A 17276-nucleotide genomic window follows, 5' to 3' on the forward strand; every position below is an offset into this window, starting at 1 on the left:
ATCCTGCACCAAGTAAACAATTATGCTGTCTTCTCAGACTTTTTCTTTGCTTTCAACAATTTAACAAAATGTCTGAGTGCAATGATATAGAAATAATGTGGGTGATTTAATTCAGTTTCTAGAATGATGTATCATGTAAAAATAGCTTAGTGATCTCTTATTCAAAGGGTTTCTGGAATTAACATTAAAATTAGTTGGGAAGAACACAATTGTGTATAGTGTGTCTAATGAAATAAGTGTGTTAAGTGATCAGATGTTCAGTTATTTGCTATCCCAAAGCTTTTATCCTTAGAGAATTTGGGTGGTAGTGTCAGGCTAAAATGGCATTTACATATGCATTATTAGACTACCAGAGTATGTGTAAACTAGAGCAATTACTTTCTTTGACAAGTTTATTTTGATATTCAGTGACTTATTGTTTAATAAACCTTGGAAATATTTATTATATATCAGAGACCTCCATACTCCATGTGTTTGCATAGGTTTGACTTCATAATATTCACCTTGTTACAGATTTAATAATGTGAGTTTAAGGAGGACCATGTGATCATCAGGAATTAGCTCTATTTATTAAAACATAGTTCCTATTATTAAAGGCATTTATCAGCTAAAAACCCTTACTTGCATTACATTGACTTAATTTCATTGCTTTCAACTCTTTGAGTTGCTTTTACTGATATTATTCAATGTAGGGGAAATTTTCATCCACATTAAAATAAAAACTAATGATATACTTCATACTTTAGGTATAACCATTTATGTTACCTTTTCTTTTCTTCAACTCAGTGCTCTGCTTATTCTTAATTCTTTGCACATATTTACTTTGTGCATAAGTGCAATGTCATCATTTTCTAACTTAAAAAGATCTTTCTGATGAGAGTAGTGATCTTTGTAAACAAAATCACTTTCTTAAAATCAGTTTTATATAGATGACTTTGAAGATGAAGGTGGGTCAAAAGGTACAAACTTCCAGTTATAAGTTCTGGGGGTGTAATATACAGCATAGTGACTATAGTTAACAATACTGTGTTGTATATTTAAAAGTTGCTTAGAGAGTAGATCTGAAAAGTTCTCATCACAAGAAAAATTCATGACTGTGATGATGGCTGTTAACTTATTGTGGTAATCATTTCACAATATATACATATGTCTAATCATTATGTTGTACACCTAAAACTAGTACAATGTATTATGTCAATTATCTCAATTAAAAAATGCCTAAAATAAAATGAAGGCAGCCTGTACACATGACATATATGAACATTTTCTGAAACTCTATATAGAAATTATTTCAAAATGGTTGTTCAGATAATGGTGATAATTTGTTTCATACTTTGCATGAAATATATTGCCTAGAATTTTCTTAAAATATTTAAACAATATAATTCATACCATGTTTTTTACATTCATTAAATATTCATGAAGTAATCTTTACTATCTTATGAGACCTGTAAAGAAATATGAACTCGATATGCCAGGGAAGCAGACACTTAAAGAATAAAAGATTAAATACATTTTAATTAAATCAATACAAATTCTAATACATAACCTCTAAAATCTAGTGATTACAGTAATATAATATTACATAGCTTTATACAACAGGAAGATGCCTTAGAAATCTGGTCTGGCATTTCCTAAGGTACAGTCTATGAAATGGGGTCCCAGCCCTGTGACATGCTCCATGGGAAGGAAAAAGAAGGCTGTGGCCAAGTAGCTACATGAAGTGTTACATATAATACCTCTTTCATAGAATATATTTGTGTATATATGTTAGCCTGTTCAAGACTCTGTGAGGATACCTATTTAACTCTTTTTTACTCAACATTCCTGAAACTGTGGAATGATTTTGTTCTTTAAAACAGATATCCCCTACACCCCTCCCCCAACAGCATCTGGTAAATTTTAATCAAATACACTAAGGCATTGTGCCTGAGGGTGCTCAGTGCCTCAACGTGGTTGCAGGTATTGAGACAAAAAGTAGATAAATCCATTTCCAGAGCTGAACAACTTTCTTGTAACTAGTAATAGAGGTAGAACTAAAACCCAGGTCTCCTGACTGCATGGGACTTCTCTGAGCCCATAGTTACGTGGCCACTGCCGGATAGTATCAGGGGCTAGGACATGAACCATATCTGAGTTCTGAAAAAACTCTTTGTACCAAGAACTAATTAGGAAGGACTTAGGGTAGAATGCTGACATTCCCTAAGATCAGATAAAGTAATCCAAGCTAAAGCCAGGCTGCCTAAGATAGAAATTGTGTTCTGAGGCTTACCAGTTGCCTAATCTTCAGTGTGTTACTTAACTTCTCCATACCATAGTTTTCTTATCTGGAAAATGGACACAATAGTTCCTATCTCATAGGATTTGCTGGAATTAAATGAATTAATTTAATCTTAGAACACATCTGGCACACAAACATTCAATAAATTTATGTATGTATTATTTATGAAGAAGTAACAAACATGGTACCCTACCATCATGGCAACCTCATATGGGGTGGTAGTTTGGGGATGAGAGAAGCATGTTGTACATGGCAGTTAGAAAAGCCTCTCAGTGACAAATGGGCCTTGTGGTCACTCATTTGCCTGCTTCACAATTCAGCTTGATTGAATAGAGTTATTCAATAATAGCACCTTTAAACATCCAAATATAGTAAAAGGTGTATATATTGAGTATATAAGCACATGGTCAATACATAAAACAATAGGTGCATACAGTTAAATGAGCAGGATGACCTTTTTTTAAATTAATTAATTAATTAATTAATTATTTTTGTTTATTGCGGTAACGTTGGTTTATAACATTGTATAAATTCCAGGTGTACGTCGTCATACTTCTATTTCTACATGGATTACATCATGTTCTCGTGTTCACCACCCAAATACTAATTACAATCCATCACCACACACGTGCCGAATTATCCCTTTTGCACCCCCCCAGCCCCCCATAACCACCAATCCAATCTCTGTCTCTATGTGTTTGTTTGTTGTTGCTATTATCTACTTAATAAGTAGTAAATAATATACAGTATTTGACCTTCTCCCTCTGACTTATTTCACTTTGCATAATACCCTCGATGTCCATCCATGTTGTCACAAATGGCTGGATTTCATCGTTTCTTATGGCTGAGTAGTATTCCGTTGTGTATATATACCATATGTTCTTTATCCATTCGTCCCTTGATGGGCACTTAGGTTGCTTCCAAGTCTTGGCTATTGTGAATAACGCTGCAATGAACACAGGGGTGCATGCATCTTTATGCATTGGTGTTTTCATGTTCTTTGGGTAAATACCCAGCAGTGGAATAGTGGGATCATATGGTAGGTCTATCCTTAATTTTTTGAGGAATCTCCATACTGTTTTCCATAGTGGCTGCACCAGTTTGCACTCCCACCAGCAGTGTATGAGAGTTTCCTTCTCTCCACATCCTCTCCAACACTTGTTTCCTGTCTTGTTAATTACCTTCTTAATTACTGAATCATACCGTTTTACTATAAAAGCAAAATATCAATCTGAGAGGTTTTTTGGGAGGAGGGTGCGTGAAGAATTATTTAAATTGAACTCTGTTTTTGTATCTTTTACCCCTGGAAGAATGAGTTTTTTAACAGCAGAAATCATGCCTTATTCATCTCTGTGTATCTAGTAAGTTACACCATGTTTGATAGGCAGTAGATATTCAATAAATATTGAAAGAAATAATGCAATTGTGATGCTCTTGGATCCTTTACTTTCAATTTGGGCATACTATGATAACTAATTTGAAACACATGTGCTAGAACTAGCATTATATGTAACATATGCCTTTTCTTCTGAAAAAGTTTTATAAGTAGTAACAATAACAATAACTACCATTGATTCCTATGACCCAGGCCCTGATCTAAATACTTTTTTGCACACCATGTTTTAGTCCTTATAACAGCCTGATAAAGTAGGTATTATTAATAAATAGCAGTTAGAATTTGAACCTGGGTCTGTTTAACTTAAAGGACTGTGCTTATAACGTTACCCATCTTGCATAATAATTTAAATTATCTTTTCCCTAACATTACAATTTAAGGAAATTTTGCTGTAGTAATATATTTAAAAATATACCATCAGAATGCCAGGAATATGTTTCCAAATTTCAGCTGATTGGTCACTTTTCAATAAAGGATACAGCATCTGTTCCATTCTAAAATGGAAAATATTTTTGTGGTTATATATTCTATAGTTAATATTATAACACCCAGATTGTCGTTTGTAGTCAACAAATTTGGGACAATGAGTAGAGAAATTAGCCATTTACATACCTCATAGTGCTTAAGCACTCTTCTCTGTAGGTTACTGAGAATGCATGATCTCCTGTGACAGAAGTCTTCACCACTGTTTTTCACTTTTAGGGGAAAAAGAGCCTTCATGCATACTTTTGAGGTGTGTTATCTACCTTGTAATTTGACTTAGAAAAGCATCTATCTAGTTTTAAACTCACAGGATCAAAGGATAACTCTGAAGCCACAAATATAGATATGCTTCATTTTCTATAGTAGATAAATCTTTCTCCATGCAACTTTTAAAAATATATCAATTCAGCTATAAATTTCCACAGTTCCCCTTTGAAAGTGAACAATATTGCAGTGCTAACACACCTACTTGAAACTGCCAATCATCTGACTGTCCCAGTCTTAACTGAACTTACTGTCAACTCCATTGGGGTGACCACCTCTCTTGCCAAAAAATGCTACCACCAGAGCCAAAGGCATCCCTGCAGGTAGAGATGACAAACCTGTAAGTATTTGTGGCTTTACAGCTAAAACAACAGGAAAGGTGCTGGAATGGGTATTTTAAGTCCACGCTGACCCTGCAAGGTCAGCATTTCCAGAGATGCTTTTGGCTCTGGTGCTGGTGGTACTCTGTGTGGCTCTAGAAGCATCAGCAGCAGTCATGTTATTCATTGTGTTGAAGCAGCTTTGGCTGATGGGGTGAGGGCTCCACTACTGGTACTTCTAGCAAACTGTTAAGCTGCACAAGGTCAGGGACCACGTCCTCTTCCCTATCTCTGGGTCTCTAGCCAACAAAGCAAGGAGTAGACATTGAACATTTATTTATTAAATAAATGAGAGAAGTATCAGATCCTGAATCAGTTGCTGTCTTGGTTTGTGCAGTGGTCCGGGAGATGGTGACCCAGGTTTCGGAAGCCGTTTTCATTGCACAGGTGGCTCAGGTCTAGAGGGTTATGTCTCAAAGGAGTGCAAGGCAGAGAAAGGCATTGGACATGGAAGACACTCCCACAGCAGTGGTAACTTCCATGACGGCTACAAGAAGAGGAGATGAATTGGATAGCGCTTTAACCATGAATCACAAACAGCCCATGCAGAGTGCCTCGTAGACTCTTGCGTTCTCCAATTTTGGAGAATTAAGGACCAAGTTGTGATCCGTGACCTCTTCTATAGTTCTTTATATGATTCTAGGTACATCTGTCTCCATGGATTCCAGTAGTGCTAAGCGTTAAAGATCATAAGCATACTCAGAATTGGAAATATGCAACCATGGCAGAAAAGATTAGGTAAAACTACCAGAAAAGATCAGGTAAAACTTATTTTTATGGAGCGTTGTGGTCGCATAAATTGGAATCACGACACAGAATGTAGTGAATTTCTTGCTGAATTATCTAGAACAGTTTCCAAGCGTTAATGTACATTCAAATCACTTGAGGATCTTGTTAAAATGCAGATTTTAACTCACTAGTCCAGGGTGGGGCCTGAGAGTCTGCATTTCTAGTCAGCTCTAGGTGATGTGGACGCTGCTGATCCATGGACGAATCTCAGTAGCCAGGTTTAGGATACTGGTTCTCTAACTTGGCTTCACATTGGAATCATTAAATACCGGGGAATTTTAAAAGATACTGATGTCTAGATCTCAACCCTACAGATCTGATTTAATTGGTAAGGGATGTGGCCTGAGCATTGGGATTTGTGAAAGCTCCCTAGGAGATTCCAATGTGCACCTAAATTAGAGAATTGATGTTCTAGGACTGGTTTCAGTTTACTTTTGAGAAGAAATATTAATGTTAGGCGTCTAATCCTACATCTTTTCCTTGCAGGTTGCAGCAATCTACAAGGACTCAAGTATTGGAAATCTTATAAACATAGTAATTGTAAAATTAGTTGTAATTCACAATGAACAGGTAAGAAACAGGTCTAAAATTAGTAATCTGAATTGTAGAAGTCTCCTAGCAGGAGTCTATATAGATCATAAAACTTTTATTAGATATGAGATAATTTTAAAATTTACGTGAAAAACTTGATTTGAAAAAGGGAGAGATTACTTTTTTCTATTGTGATGGAAATAAAATGGAACGACAGCAGAGGAAGTAACAAAAATTAATAATTTAAAAATCTATAATATATAATATAATTTATATATATATAACAATTTATAATCTTATGGTTGAAAGATTTAAAATATAGTAATTTTTAGAAGTTAGTTTTTTAGTTATGTTGAGAAGATCTAATTAGATTCAGTTTTGATCACTATGTTTAAGTATTGCTAAAATATGTTGGAGATATGAGGGAGAGATGATGCTGCTTCTTCATTTGCCTGTGAACATGCTATTTGATGAGTTGCATGAATGCTGACAAGCGTGGAAGGAAAAGAGGCCATGAATGTTTTGACGTCATGTTGAATTGCTTATTTTTTGTGTAGGAAGGACCAGTCATCAGTTTTAATGCAGCTACCACATTACGTAACTTTTGTTTATGGCAACAAACTCAGAATGTTCTTGACGATGCTCACCCTTCCCACCATGATACTGCTGTTCTTATCACAAGGTACAGTTTTAGAAATAACCCTTCCAACTGCACTTGTTTACCCTTTCTCTCCTGCATGACCGTTGCTACTTCTTGTTACCTTAATTCTTTCTCAATAATACGTGGAGGTATTCTATGAGAATTTGTATTACAAAAGATACTATTGAAAGAAAGCACTCTTCTTTCGGACCGGAATACTAGTTGATTCCTTAGGAAATTAGCAATGTTAGGTTGCTACGTAATGGTATGACCTAAACAAAATAATTTCCTTATTATGTTAGTGTCAGAATGAGAGAATTAGGAAAAATATTTGGAAAGTAACATGGTTATGGAACTGAGAGCAGATTTTGTTCAACTACTTGGAAAGAGCTTTTGAATTTATGAGGTTGTGCACTTTTTGGATTCCCTGTACTGTGTTTTTTTTTTGTTTGTTTTGTTTTGTTTGTTTCTTGGTTGTGATGCTCAGTGCATGGCTTAATCGCTAGACTGCCTTTGGTTGGGTTTTTCTCAAACCTATTTATTTATATGAAAAACAGCTTCTGCTGTTATAAAATGATTATCCATTTTACAAGCACCACCATACGTTGTTAATTTGCACCTTTGTTTCAGCAACATGGATGCTACTAGAATATTTAGATCCTGGGTTTGCTGTTTGGTTGGTTGGGTGGTTGGTTGACCAAAGGAAATAAATCTTTCGCTTGGGAGTCAGACTCAGAAAAATCTCAGCTTTCTAGTACCCTGAAATGAAAACCTTTAGTCCATGTGGAATAGCTGACATGTAGTCCATGTACTTTTATCTCTTTTCAAAACTGAAGCAGAATGAACTTAATTTTGTACACAGTATTCTGTCACCAGTCCATGGTGTTGTCCTGGATTGCAGTTAAAGGCCAAGCAGCAAAGAATGGAAATAACAGATGGGAGGGAGAAAAGGGCTATAAGAAGAGACCATAAGGAAAGAGACAAGAGAACTGTCAAATTGAATGGTCAGCGACTAAGTAATGCAAAAGCAGAAAAAGTTAAACAGCTTGATAACATCTGAGAACATCATTATTTTGCAGTAGCAAAATAACAGCTGAAGCTCATAATGACATTGAAACATCAAGAGTAAATTACATATACTGTATAAGTAAAGGCAGAGAGGTGAAAAATACTTAGCTTTTTATTGAACTTGGTCAAAGCTTTAGCTATGCACGATCACTTTTATATAGCACCTATTGTTTATTGATATGCACAAATGGTACATTACTCCAGGGTTAAACTTACTGAGAGCTTAATAAGAACTGGATTTTGGAAGTCAGTTTGTGCTAATAGTCATATCACAGTTCAAGTTTCTTTATCTTTGTTTTGGCTTGTTGCAAAATTATTTTCTGAAAATGCTTCAAAATCTTTTGTTTTTAAGGGAAGACATTTGTGGAGCTAGAGAGAAATGTGACACATTAGGTAAGTTATTTTGTAAATTAAATATAGCTTATATAATTGTTTACTGAATTATTTAAAATAATGTTATTTTCCTTTTGTTTTACATTTTAATCATTTTGATTAATTGTCTTGATTAATGATTACAGTTGTCACTATCATTTGATTCTACTTCTATAAATTTTAAAGAATAATAAGAACTGGTATTTATGTTCCAATTACTAAATATCAAGCACTGTGCAAAGCTTGACATATTTAATTTAAAATTGTTTTATCATGTAATACTTGATCTATACAAAATAATATATAATAACCTGTATGTAAATTTAAAGCAAAATAATAAAGTGAATAGCTGTGATTTAAGAGCTAGAACTTTATCAGTACTATTGTAGGGCCTGTGCTAATTCCTTATTTCATCCCCTTGCATTTTCCCAAGAGGTAGCCAATACCATGAATTTCATTATGTGTCAGTTCCCTCCACCTTTTGAAAAATAATTTTATTACATATGTATCTTCCTAAACAAGAAATTGTTTGGTTTTGCTTCTTTTTGAGCTTTGTAGTTGTAGTTTATGCATTTTCACTGCTGTATAATATTTCATTCACAGTTGACATATCTCTAACCTATCAGTGGATATTTGGGGTCATTCCAGCTTTTTTCTGTTACGAACTTTGCTGTAAGAGCTAGGGTATATTCCTATGATTAGAATTGCTCTTATTTAAATGTGCTAACTTTCAACTTCATAAGATATATCAAATTATTTTCTAAAATGGTTGTACCTATTTACACCTTTATTAATAATATATAAGCCTTCCTTTTGATTATGTCCTTATCAGTACAAGGTATCTTCAGATTCTCATTTTGGCCAATCTAAATGTAATATGATTACAGTAACAATTTTCAGTTCCCTGATTACTAATGAATTTGAACATCTTTTCATATATTTGCTGGCCGTTTGTATTTACTTTTCTGTGAGGAATGAAAGAAATGAAAAGCATTGCTTATTTTTCTGCTGTGGTATTTGTCATTTTCTTACCGCTTTTTAGGTGTTCTTTATAACTTCTTGATACCAAACCCTTTTTGGTTTATATGTATAGCAAATATATTCTAATAATTCATTGCTTAGTTTTCATTTTTGTGTGTGTGAAAATTCATGAAATTTCATTTCATGTGTGTGAAAATGCAGAATGTAGCTGAATTTATAAACTTTCTTCTTTTATTATTATTATTATTGTTATTTTGCTGAGGAAGATTCACCCAGAGCTAACACCTGTTGCCAATCTTCCTCGTTTTTTTTTTTTTGCTTGGGAGAGGTTCGCCCTGAGCTAACATCTGTGCCAATCTTCCTCTATTTTGTACGTGGGTCCCCCCCACAGCATGGCTGACGAGTGGTCCATGCCCTGGATTGGAACCCAGGCCATTGAAGCAGAGCATGCGGAACTTAACCACTACGCCATGGGGCCAGCCCCTAAACCTCTTCTTTTAGTGTTAGCAATTTCGTATCTTATTTAAGAAAGCCTTCTTAGCTCAAAGTCTAAACATATTTTCCCATAAATATTGAAAATTTGTCCTTTCACATTCAAATCTCTAAACCATTTGGGATATTTTTTTGATATAGTATCAGATAGGGATCTAGTTTTGTTAGCTACTTTTCTATTCAGATAACCAGTTTCCTCAGACCATGCATTGAATAGTTCATCTCCTTTCCTTTGAATCTGCAATGTCATATATAAAACTACATACACTTGAGTCTGAAAATCATTGCTTCATTCCATTAGTCACTACTTTTTATTTAAACCATGCACCAATGCCACACTATTAATTTTTATAGGCCTATAATAAATCATAATAATTGATAGGATATATCACTCCACCTTATTTCCTTCAAAAGTATTTTGGCTGTTCTTGGACCTTTGTTCTTCTATAAAAATTTTAGAAGCAGCATGTCAAGTTATTATAAAACAATTATCTATCCATTTATGTAGGTCTTTTTAGATGTCTTTCAGTAATATATATTTTCTTTCAAGCCAGTCATGTACAACTTTTATTAGACTTCTGTTTTTTATTAGTTCAAATAACTTATGATGCTAGTTAATAGAAATGCAATGGATTATTTTGTTTATTGATTTTAAATCCAGCCAGAGTGAAATGACTTTTATCATGTTTGTCTGATTTTGATACCAAGGTTTTATTCACCTTATGACATTGGTTGGAGTATATTATCTCTTTTCCCATTCTCTGGAAGATTTTGTATAATACTGGAATGATCTATATCTTGAAAACCTGGGAGATCCCACTTAGAGAACCATCTGGGTTTCATTTGTGGAAATGACTTCTTTGTGGGAAGATTTTTAACTATTTTTAAAAATTTCTCCAATGGTAAACAGACTGTTGTTTTTATCTTCTTGAATGTATTTAAAGTTATTTTTATCTAGATATTTTACCATTTCTTTTAGTAGTAAAATTTAGTAGTAAAATTTATTAACTTCAATTATTTTCATGGCATTTTCTATTTTAACCTCTTCTGTCTAAAGCTATAGTTATGCCCATTTTATTTCTGACATTATTTATTTGCACCTCTCCTTTTTAATAGATCAATTTCCTTGGAATATTGACTATTGCATTTGTTTTTTTAAAGAATCAACTATGACTTTTGTCTCTTGTTTTTATTTCATTAATTTCTGCTTAACCTTATTATCTTTTCATTGCTTTTCAATTTAATCTTGCTGTTCTATCTGTAATTTAAGTTGACTGCTTAGTTGATTAACATCTAGGGTTTGTTTTCTGATTTTATTATTTAAGACTATCAGTTACTTCAAAGTATAATTTTTGTTGTCCCACAAGTTTTTGTGGGTATTTTATGTCATTTAAAATGATAAATTCTAAATATGTGTAAATTCCATCGTGATTTCTTTGTTGACTTATGAATTATTTAGAAATGCATTTAAATATTTCTAAATGTGTGTAGGCTTGTTTTTTTTTTGTTTATTGAATTCTAATTTCATTGCAATTGGAGAACATGATCTATGATAACTTATTCTTTGAAATCTTTTGATATTACCTGTATGGTCTATTATGTGGTCAATTAAAAAAATGCTCCATGTATGTTTAAAAAGAGTGCATATTCTCTAACATTGTACAAAGAGTTCTACATATATGTCTGTTAAATCAAACTTGCTAATTGTGCTGTTCAAATTAACTATATCGTCTATTAGGTCACTAATTTGAAGCATGAGTATATATCTGTCACTCCGTATAGCATTACAGTTTTTCATTTCATTTATCTTAAGGCTAACTTATTAGGTACATATAAGTTTAAATTGAACCTCTTACAATTGTGTGGTGACTCTCTTTATCACTAGTAATGCTTTTTAAAGAGAAAAAATCAGTATAGTTATATATTTAAAATATATCATGTCTGATAATACTATAGCTACCTCACCTTTCTCTTGTTTAGTATTTGGTGGATATATTTTTTGCTAAAGTTTTCTAGTGCCCTTTTACTTTAGGTGTTTTTCTTGGAAATAGCATAAAATTGAATTTTTAAAATAACTATAATAATCTATTTAATTGGCAAGGTTTGTCCATTTGCGTTTATTGTAATTAGTGTTATATATTCACTTATATATACCATGTTGCTTTTGCTTTCTGTTTATCTCATTTTATACTGTGCTTCCCCTACCCCCGTTTTCTCAGGTTAAGTTTTTAAGTTAGTTTTCTTATTTCACTTTTCCTTTTGCAGGTTGAAAATTATAAACACTCCTATTTTGAGGTTACTCTGGTTTTTTACTACCATAATTAACTTTGTCCAAAGCTCTCTCCTAAACAAGCAATATCTTAGATTACTTAAACTTTGTTAAATTTCCTCCTAAACTTATGGTATGGTTGTCCACTATTTTATTTCCATCATTTTGTAAACCTTGTATATTAGAGGATATGTTTTATATTCAATACTTAAGTTTGTTCCCGTGCTTATAAATTTTTCATAACTTCGTCTTACATCTCATACCTTCCCTTTGAGGTCATTTTCCTTTTTTTCCCTGTGAATTGTATTCTTTAGAAGTTCTTTTAGTGAAGACATATTAGTGAAAAATTCTCTATTTTCACTTTTCTGGAAATGTGTTTAACTTACCCATATTTCTGGGTACCAATTCTAGGTTGACAGTTATTTTCTTTCAGTATTTTGAATATAATATTGTATTATTTTCTGGGTTTTGCTATTGAGAAATCTGTAGTCTGTTTTTTTTTTTTTAATTTTTATTTATTTATTTATTTTTCCCCCAAATCCCCAGTAGATAGTTGTGTCATAGCTGCACATCCTTCTAGTTGCTGTGTGTGGGACGCGGCCTCAACATGGCCGGAGAAGCAGTGCGTCGGTGCGCGCCCGGGATCCAAACCCAGGCCGCCAGCAGCAGAGCGCACGCACTTAACCGCTAAGCCACGGGGCCGGCCCTGTAGTCTGTTTAGTCGTAGATTCTTTGGTGATCCTTCATTCTGGCTGCTAGTAATTTCTCTCTTTGTCTTGGATATAATCCTGTTTCATTAAAATTGTGTCTTAATATAGATTTCTTTTTATTTATTCTTCTTGGGATATGTTGTGATCAAAATTCCCATTAATTTTTTTTTTCGAAATTTCCCCTCATATTCTATTTGTTCTCTCCTGTGGGACCCTGATGACATTTGTACTGGGTCTTCTCATTCTGTTCTCCATGCTTTCGTTTCTTTTTCTCTTCATGCTTCATTCAAGCAGCTCTAACATGCATTTTATTGTTTTTCTTCTGGCTCTGATTTGATATTTCACTCATCCTCTGAATTTTCTGTTTCCATATGTTTCTCAATTTAAAAGGTCCTAGTTAATTATTACTCAAAATCTGTCTGTTCATTTTGTTTACATCCTTTTTATATTTGCTCATACTTGTAATTGCCTTTCATGTTTACTTAAACATTTTGTATGGAGTAATTTTATATTGCGTCCCTGACAATTCTCACGTCTGAAATACTTGATAGACAAATATGTGGTTTCTGCTAACTTTCTCTTACACTGACTTGTTTGTATGTTTGGTAGTCTTTGATTGTGAGCTCATATTTACTTAATACTAACCCATGAGATTGGGGGATGGGCTGCTAATAAAGTATGTGTTTTCCTCTAGGAGGGATTTTTGTTTTTTGCTGTAATGCAAAGATTGTTACTAACCAGGGTCCCTGACTTAAAGTGGAAAGTTCATGATCGGATCCTCTACCTTGAAGCTGCCTCTAGCAAGCTCTTAGTCTCTGAATCATATTGCTTATATCAGTATTTGCCCTCAAAGTAGCTTCTATCTTTACTATTCATTGCTTACCACTTAGGATTTAGCTCAGGGTATAAATATGTGTGTGCGTGTGTATGTATGCACATATGCATGTGTATGACCAGAGGGAGAGAATATATGTGTTAGGTTTAAAGGTGGGGACTTGATAGTTCTTGTAAATCATGTGAGCTCAGTATTTATGAAAAAGCAGTGTTTATTAAAGGTCTAGTTTCTTTGCGTTAGGAGGACGCTTTAGAAACTTTAATCTTGCAAACTTGTAGAAATAGATGCCTGCTACTCTAATTTTTACAGCAGACCCTGTTCTCCTCTCCCTGAAAACTATTCTCTGGGTTTGTTAGGTATATTTTATGAGTAAATCATCTAATAAGAATCCATTGAATATATTATATTTCCTACATTATCTATGCCCTGGGGTCACATCTTTATACTAAAAGTTAAGTATGAATATGTCTGCCATTTATTACTAATTTTTTAATGATTCAGTGCTAGATGTTCTGTACTATTTGTGGGTGGTCTCCTAGTACCCATTCATTTTTTGTGGTTTTCAGCCATCCCTGTGCACATAAATCATAGTGACATTTAGAAACATAAACTATGCAAATGAAAGCATTCTTATTATGCTTTGTTAAGTCAAGGGTAATGATGAGAACAATAGCTGAGATATGACAACTTATATTATATGCTATATTAAGGTTTTACATGATTTAACTCATTTAATCTTCACAACCAACCTATGAAGTAAGAACAACTATGATTGCAATTTTATAGATGAGGATAGTTTGCACAAGGCTACATACCTTATACTAATACAAGCATTAGTATTTTATTTCCTCATCTAAAATACGTGGAAAAATAACAAATTAAGTATAGCTATTAATGACAAACACAAAATGTTGTTAATAATTACTAGGTTTCCTGCTACATCTCTTTTGCAAGTATTATTGTCTCAGTCTCTGAGCGTGTTTTGCAAAGTATGTTGAAAATGGTTTTCATTCTTCAAAATGACTAGATTGGGTGCAGCTTCTTGCATTTCCAAACACAAGGAACATGTGTCAAATTTGGGCTCATGCTACCTTATTCTATCTCTGACCTCTGTTAGAGTACCCAGAATCAGCTTGAGTGAATCTAGGCACAAACTATCAACTAGCATTATTTGCATAATACTATATGTTCACTTCAGTTTTTTTGGTCTTGACTATTTATGAGAATGTTTCAGCTTGGTCTCTAACCATATGCAGTGCATATTTTTACAGATCTGTTATGTGACTAAAATACTCAGTTTATAATATATTCATCTTTAAGCAGGAAGCATAAAGTTTGGGTGGTAATGGAGTGAATGTTGTGTTCCAGATATCTACACAGCCCTGAAAATGAATATGTTGGAATTGAGCCGCTAAACAAATTGAAAATACTAATGAAGGCGTGGGAACAGCAGGATATTCATGAAAAAATGTGTTCAGTTTTTACTTATTCTGACAAAGGATAAATATAAAATTGACTAAAAAAATTGCACATACAAGTATGAATTTTATAACATTAAGGAGAACAGTAGTTCCCTCATACTTTCAACAGAGGGCTGTTAAAGAAAGAGTGTCTTTTTTCTTTCTCGCTTTTGGTCTTGATTCTAAGAAAAAGCTCTTTTTGTGGGGAGTTTGCCCAAGCAAGGCCTTTTGGCAGTGGGTCAGAAGAGGGAAAATCTTTCCTTTTTGTTAAAAAAAAAAAAAAAAATAATGTCGAATGAACTTGTTAATCTGACTTTTTCCAGCAGTTTTAGATTCCTCAGTTTAACTTACATTAATTTTTAGGGTACAACAAAAGCATTCTAATGTTAGGAAATCTACCTTAAATGCTAGGAAAATGTCCATGTTTTTAACTCTTATGAATAAAAGAATACACAGGAGAAGAGAGCTAAAACACAGTAGCTAATATAAGTCTATTCTATATTAATAAATTTCTGAATGCAAAAACTTTACAGTAAGAAACTGGTTATTTTATATAATTCTTCTCTTTTATGAAAGGAATCATCATAGGAGAACAGAAATTTACAAGCAAATATTGAAGGATAGCAATAGCAAAAACCATGGTATTATGTTAAATTAAAAAGTAAATGAAATGTGAACTTGGTTGATGATGGAATATTGGTTGTTGTAATGAATATTTATTTTGAATTTCTTATTCTATTTTTAAAGGACTCTGTCAACTGCAATTATTGGTGTCTAGCCAGTTCTTACTGTCTTCATCTTTCAGCAGCACTTCCGAGTTGCATGTTATTCTTTATATGAGTGAATAGATCTTAATATATGACACTTTTTCCGTTGCTGAAATAGTTACAAAATTATTGAGTGCTTGCAATAATCCTTAATGTACTCATGTTCTATTTAACAGATATTAAATGCCAGGTACTATTCTAAGCACTTAACATTTTAACTCATTTAATTATTATATGACAATTGAATAATTGTATGATGTTCAAAACTTTAAAAAATTAAAGAAAACTCATAGATTTATAGTGTTCTGTGCTATTTTCTTTATTAGTTCTGTTACCAGTTTAAACATTCATTGCCTTTCCTACTACCCACCCTAATGTGGCCTAAAACTTCATCCTTTCTGTAACAAATATTCTTTTCCTTTTCCTGTTTTTTAAAAATTGTTTGCTCACACTGTATTTTTGGATTATTTTATTCAGTAAAAGAATCCAAGAATTTACTGAAAGATTTCATCCGCAGACAAATCATTCTATTCTTTTTTTGCCACCTTATATAACATTCGTGCAATATTAACAGCCAACGCTGCGTTCATTTCTAAGTGGTAATGCCAATGGTAAATGCTTTAAAATTTAGTACTTTCTGATTTGGTATTATGTACCGTTTTGATGAAATACAAATGTGAAATTTTTCAGGTTTAGCAGAATTAGGTACTCTATGTGATCCTCTACGGAGCTGCTCTATTAGTGAAGAAAATGGACTCAGTGCCGCCTTTACCATAGCCCACGAGCTTGGGCACGTGTAAGTACCTCCTGTCACCTCCGTAATATGCCTCCTATTATTGCACAGAATGCCTAAAATTCTGTCTTGGGTTAACTAATTAGCACCTTTATTTATGAAATATTATTAGTGTAATTTTCACCCCTGAAATGCTAACTCTGGCTCTTTTGTGATCTATGTTAGGTCAGACAGGCTGCACAGATCAACAGACTAAGCAAAGAACTAGAACTTGGGAATTGTTTTATTTCATTTACTGTATTGGATTACATGACAAGCACTTCTGGCCTCTGTCCCTTGTTGCCCTATGCATGAGCAGGTACTGTCCTCTACCGTCTGCTGGGAGGGCCTGCAGGGGCTCCTGGTTCTGGGGAACTCCCCCCAGTATTTGTAATACCAACTCATTTCTTGCTCTTATAGCTCAGAGCCCCAGCAGAGGATGTGACCCGTGGGGATTTTTCAATTATTAAAAGATTTTTAAAGTTTTTCTCCTAACCCCATAGTTTTCTGTAAGACGTTGAGATGCTCCTATCTGTTTCTGCATTATTAAATGTTCTTCTGGGGTTCTATGCTCTAAGAATGGAGGCCGTGATTCCCTCAGAGCTCCCACGGAAAGTCAGAACCCCTTATAAACTCATCCTCTAAAAGATGATTCCAAATGTACCCCCAGCACTCCTGGGGTTTCTTGGTTCTATCTTGCTAATAAGGAATTGAGGATAGAACTGCCTCTCATTTTCTTTTCCTGGTCATGCCTTAACATCATTAGAGTACTCAGCTACAATAATT

At 33.7% G+C, this 17276-nt stretch overlaps 1 protein-coding gene across 2 annotated transcripts in view; it reads left to right on the forward strand.

Moving 5' to 3' along the window:
* Positions 1-17276, forward strand: part of ADAMTS20 (ADAM metallopeptidase with thrombospondin type 1 motif 20) — a 180449-nt gene that overhangs the window by 55715 nt on the left and 107458 nt on the right. For both annotated transcript variants that reach the window (XM_087442544.1, XM_004428909.3), the window contains exons 5-8: positions 6080-6163; positions 6682-6806; positions 8185-8225; positions 16409-16514. In XM_087442544.1, the coding sequence (XP_087298670.1) occupies positions 6080-6163; positions 6682-6806; positions 8185-8225; positions 16409-16514 (356 nt within the window). The remainder of the gene's footprint in view (positions 1-6079; positions 6164-6681; positions 6807-8184; positions 8226-16408; positions 16515-17276) is intronic.

This window comes from Ceratotherium simum, chromosome 17, assembly GCF_057802395.1.
Source record: "Ceratotherium simum simum isolate JZ-2026a chromosome 17, ASM5780239v1, whole genome shotgun sequence".
In the NCBI taxonomy this organism is placed as follows: Eukaryota; Metazoa; Chordata; class Mammalia; order Perissodactyla; family Rhinocerotidae; genus Ceratotherium; species Ceratotherium simum.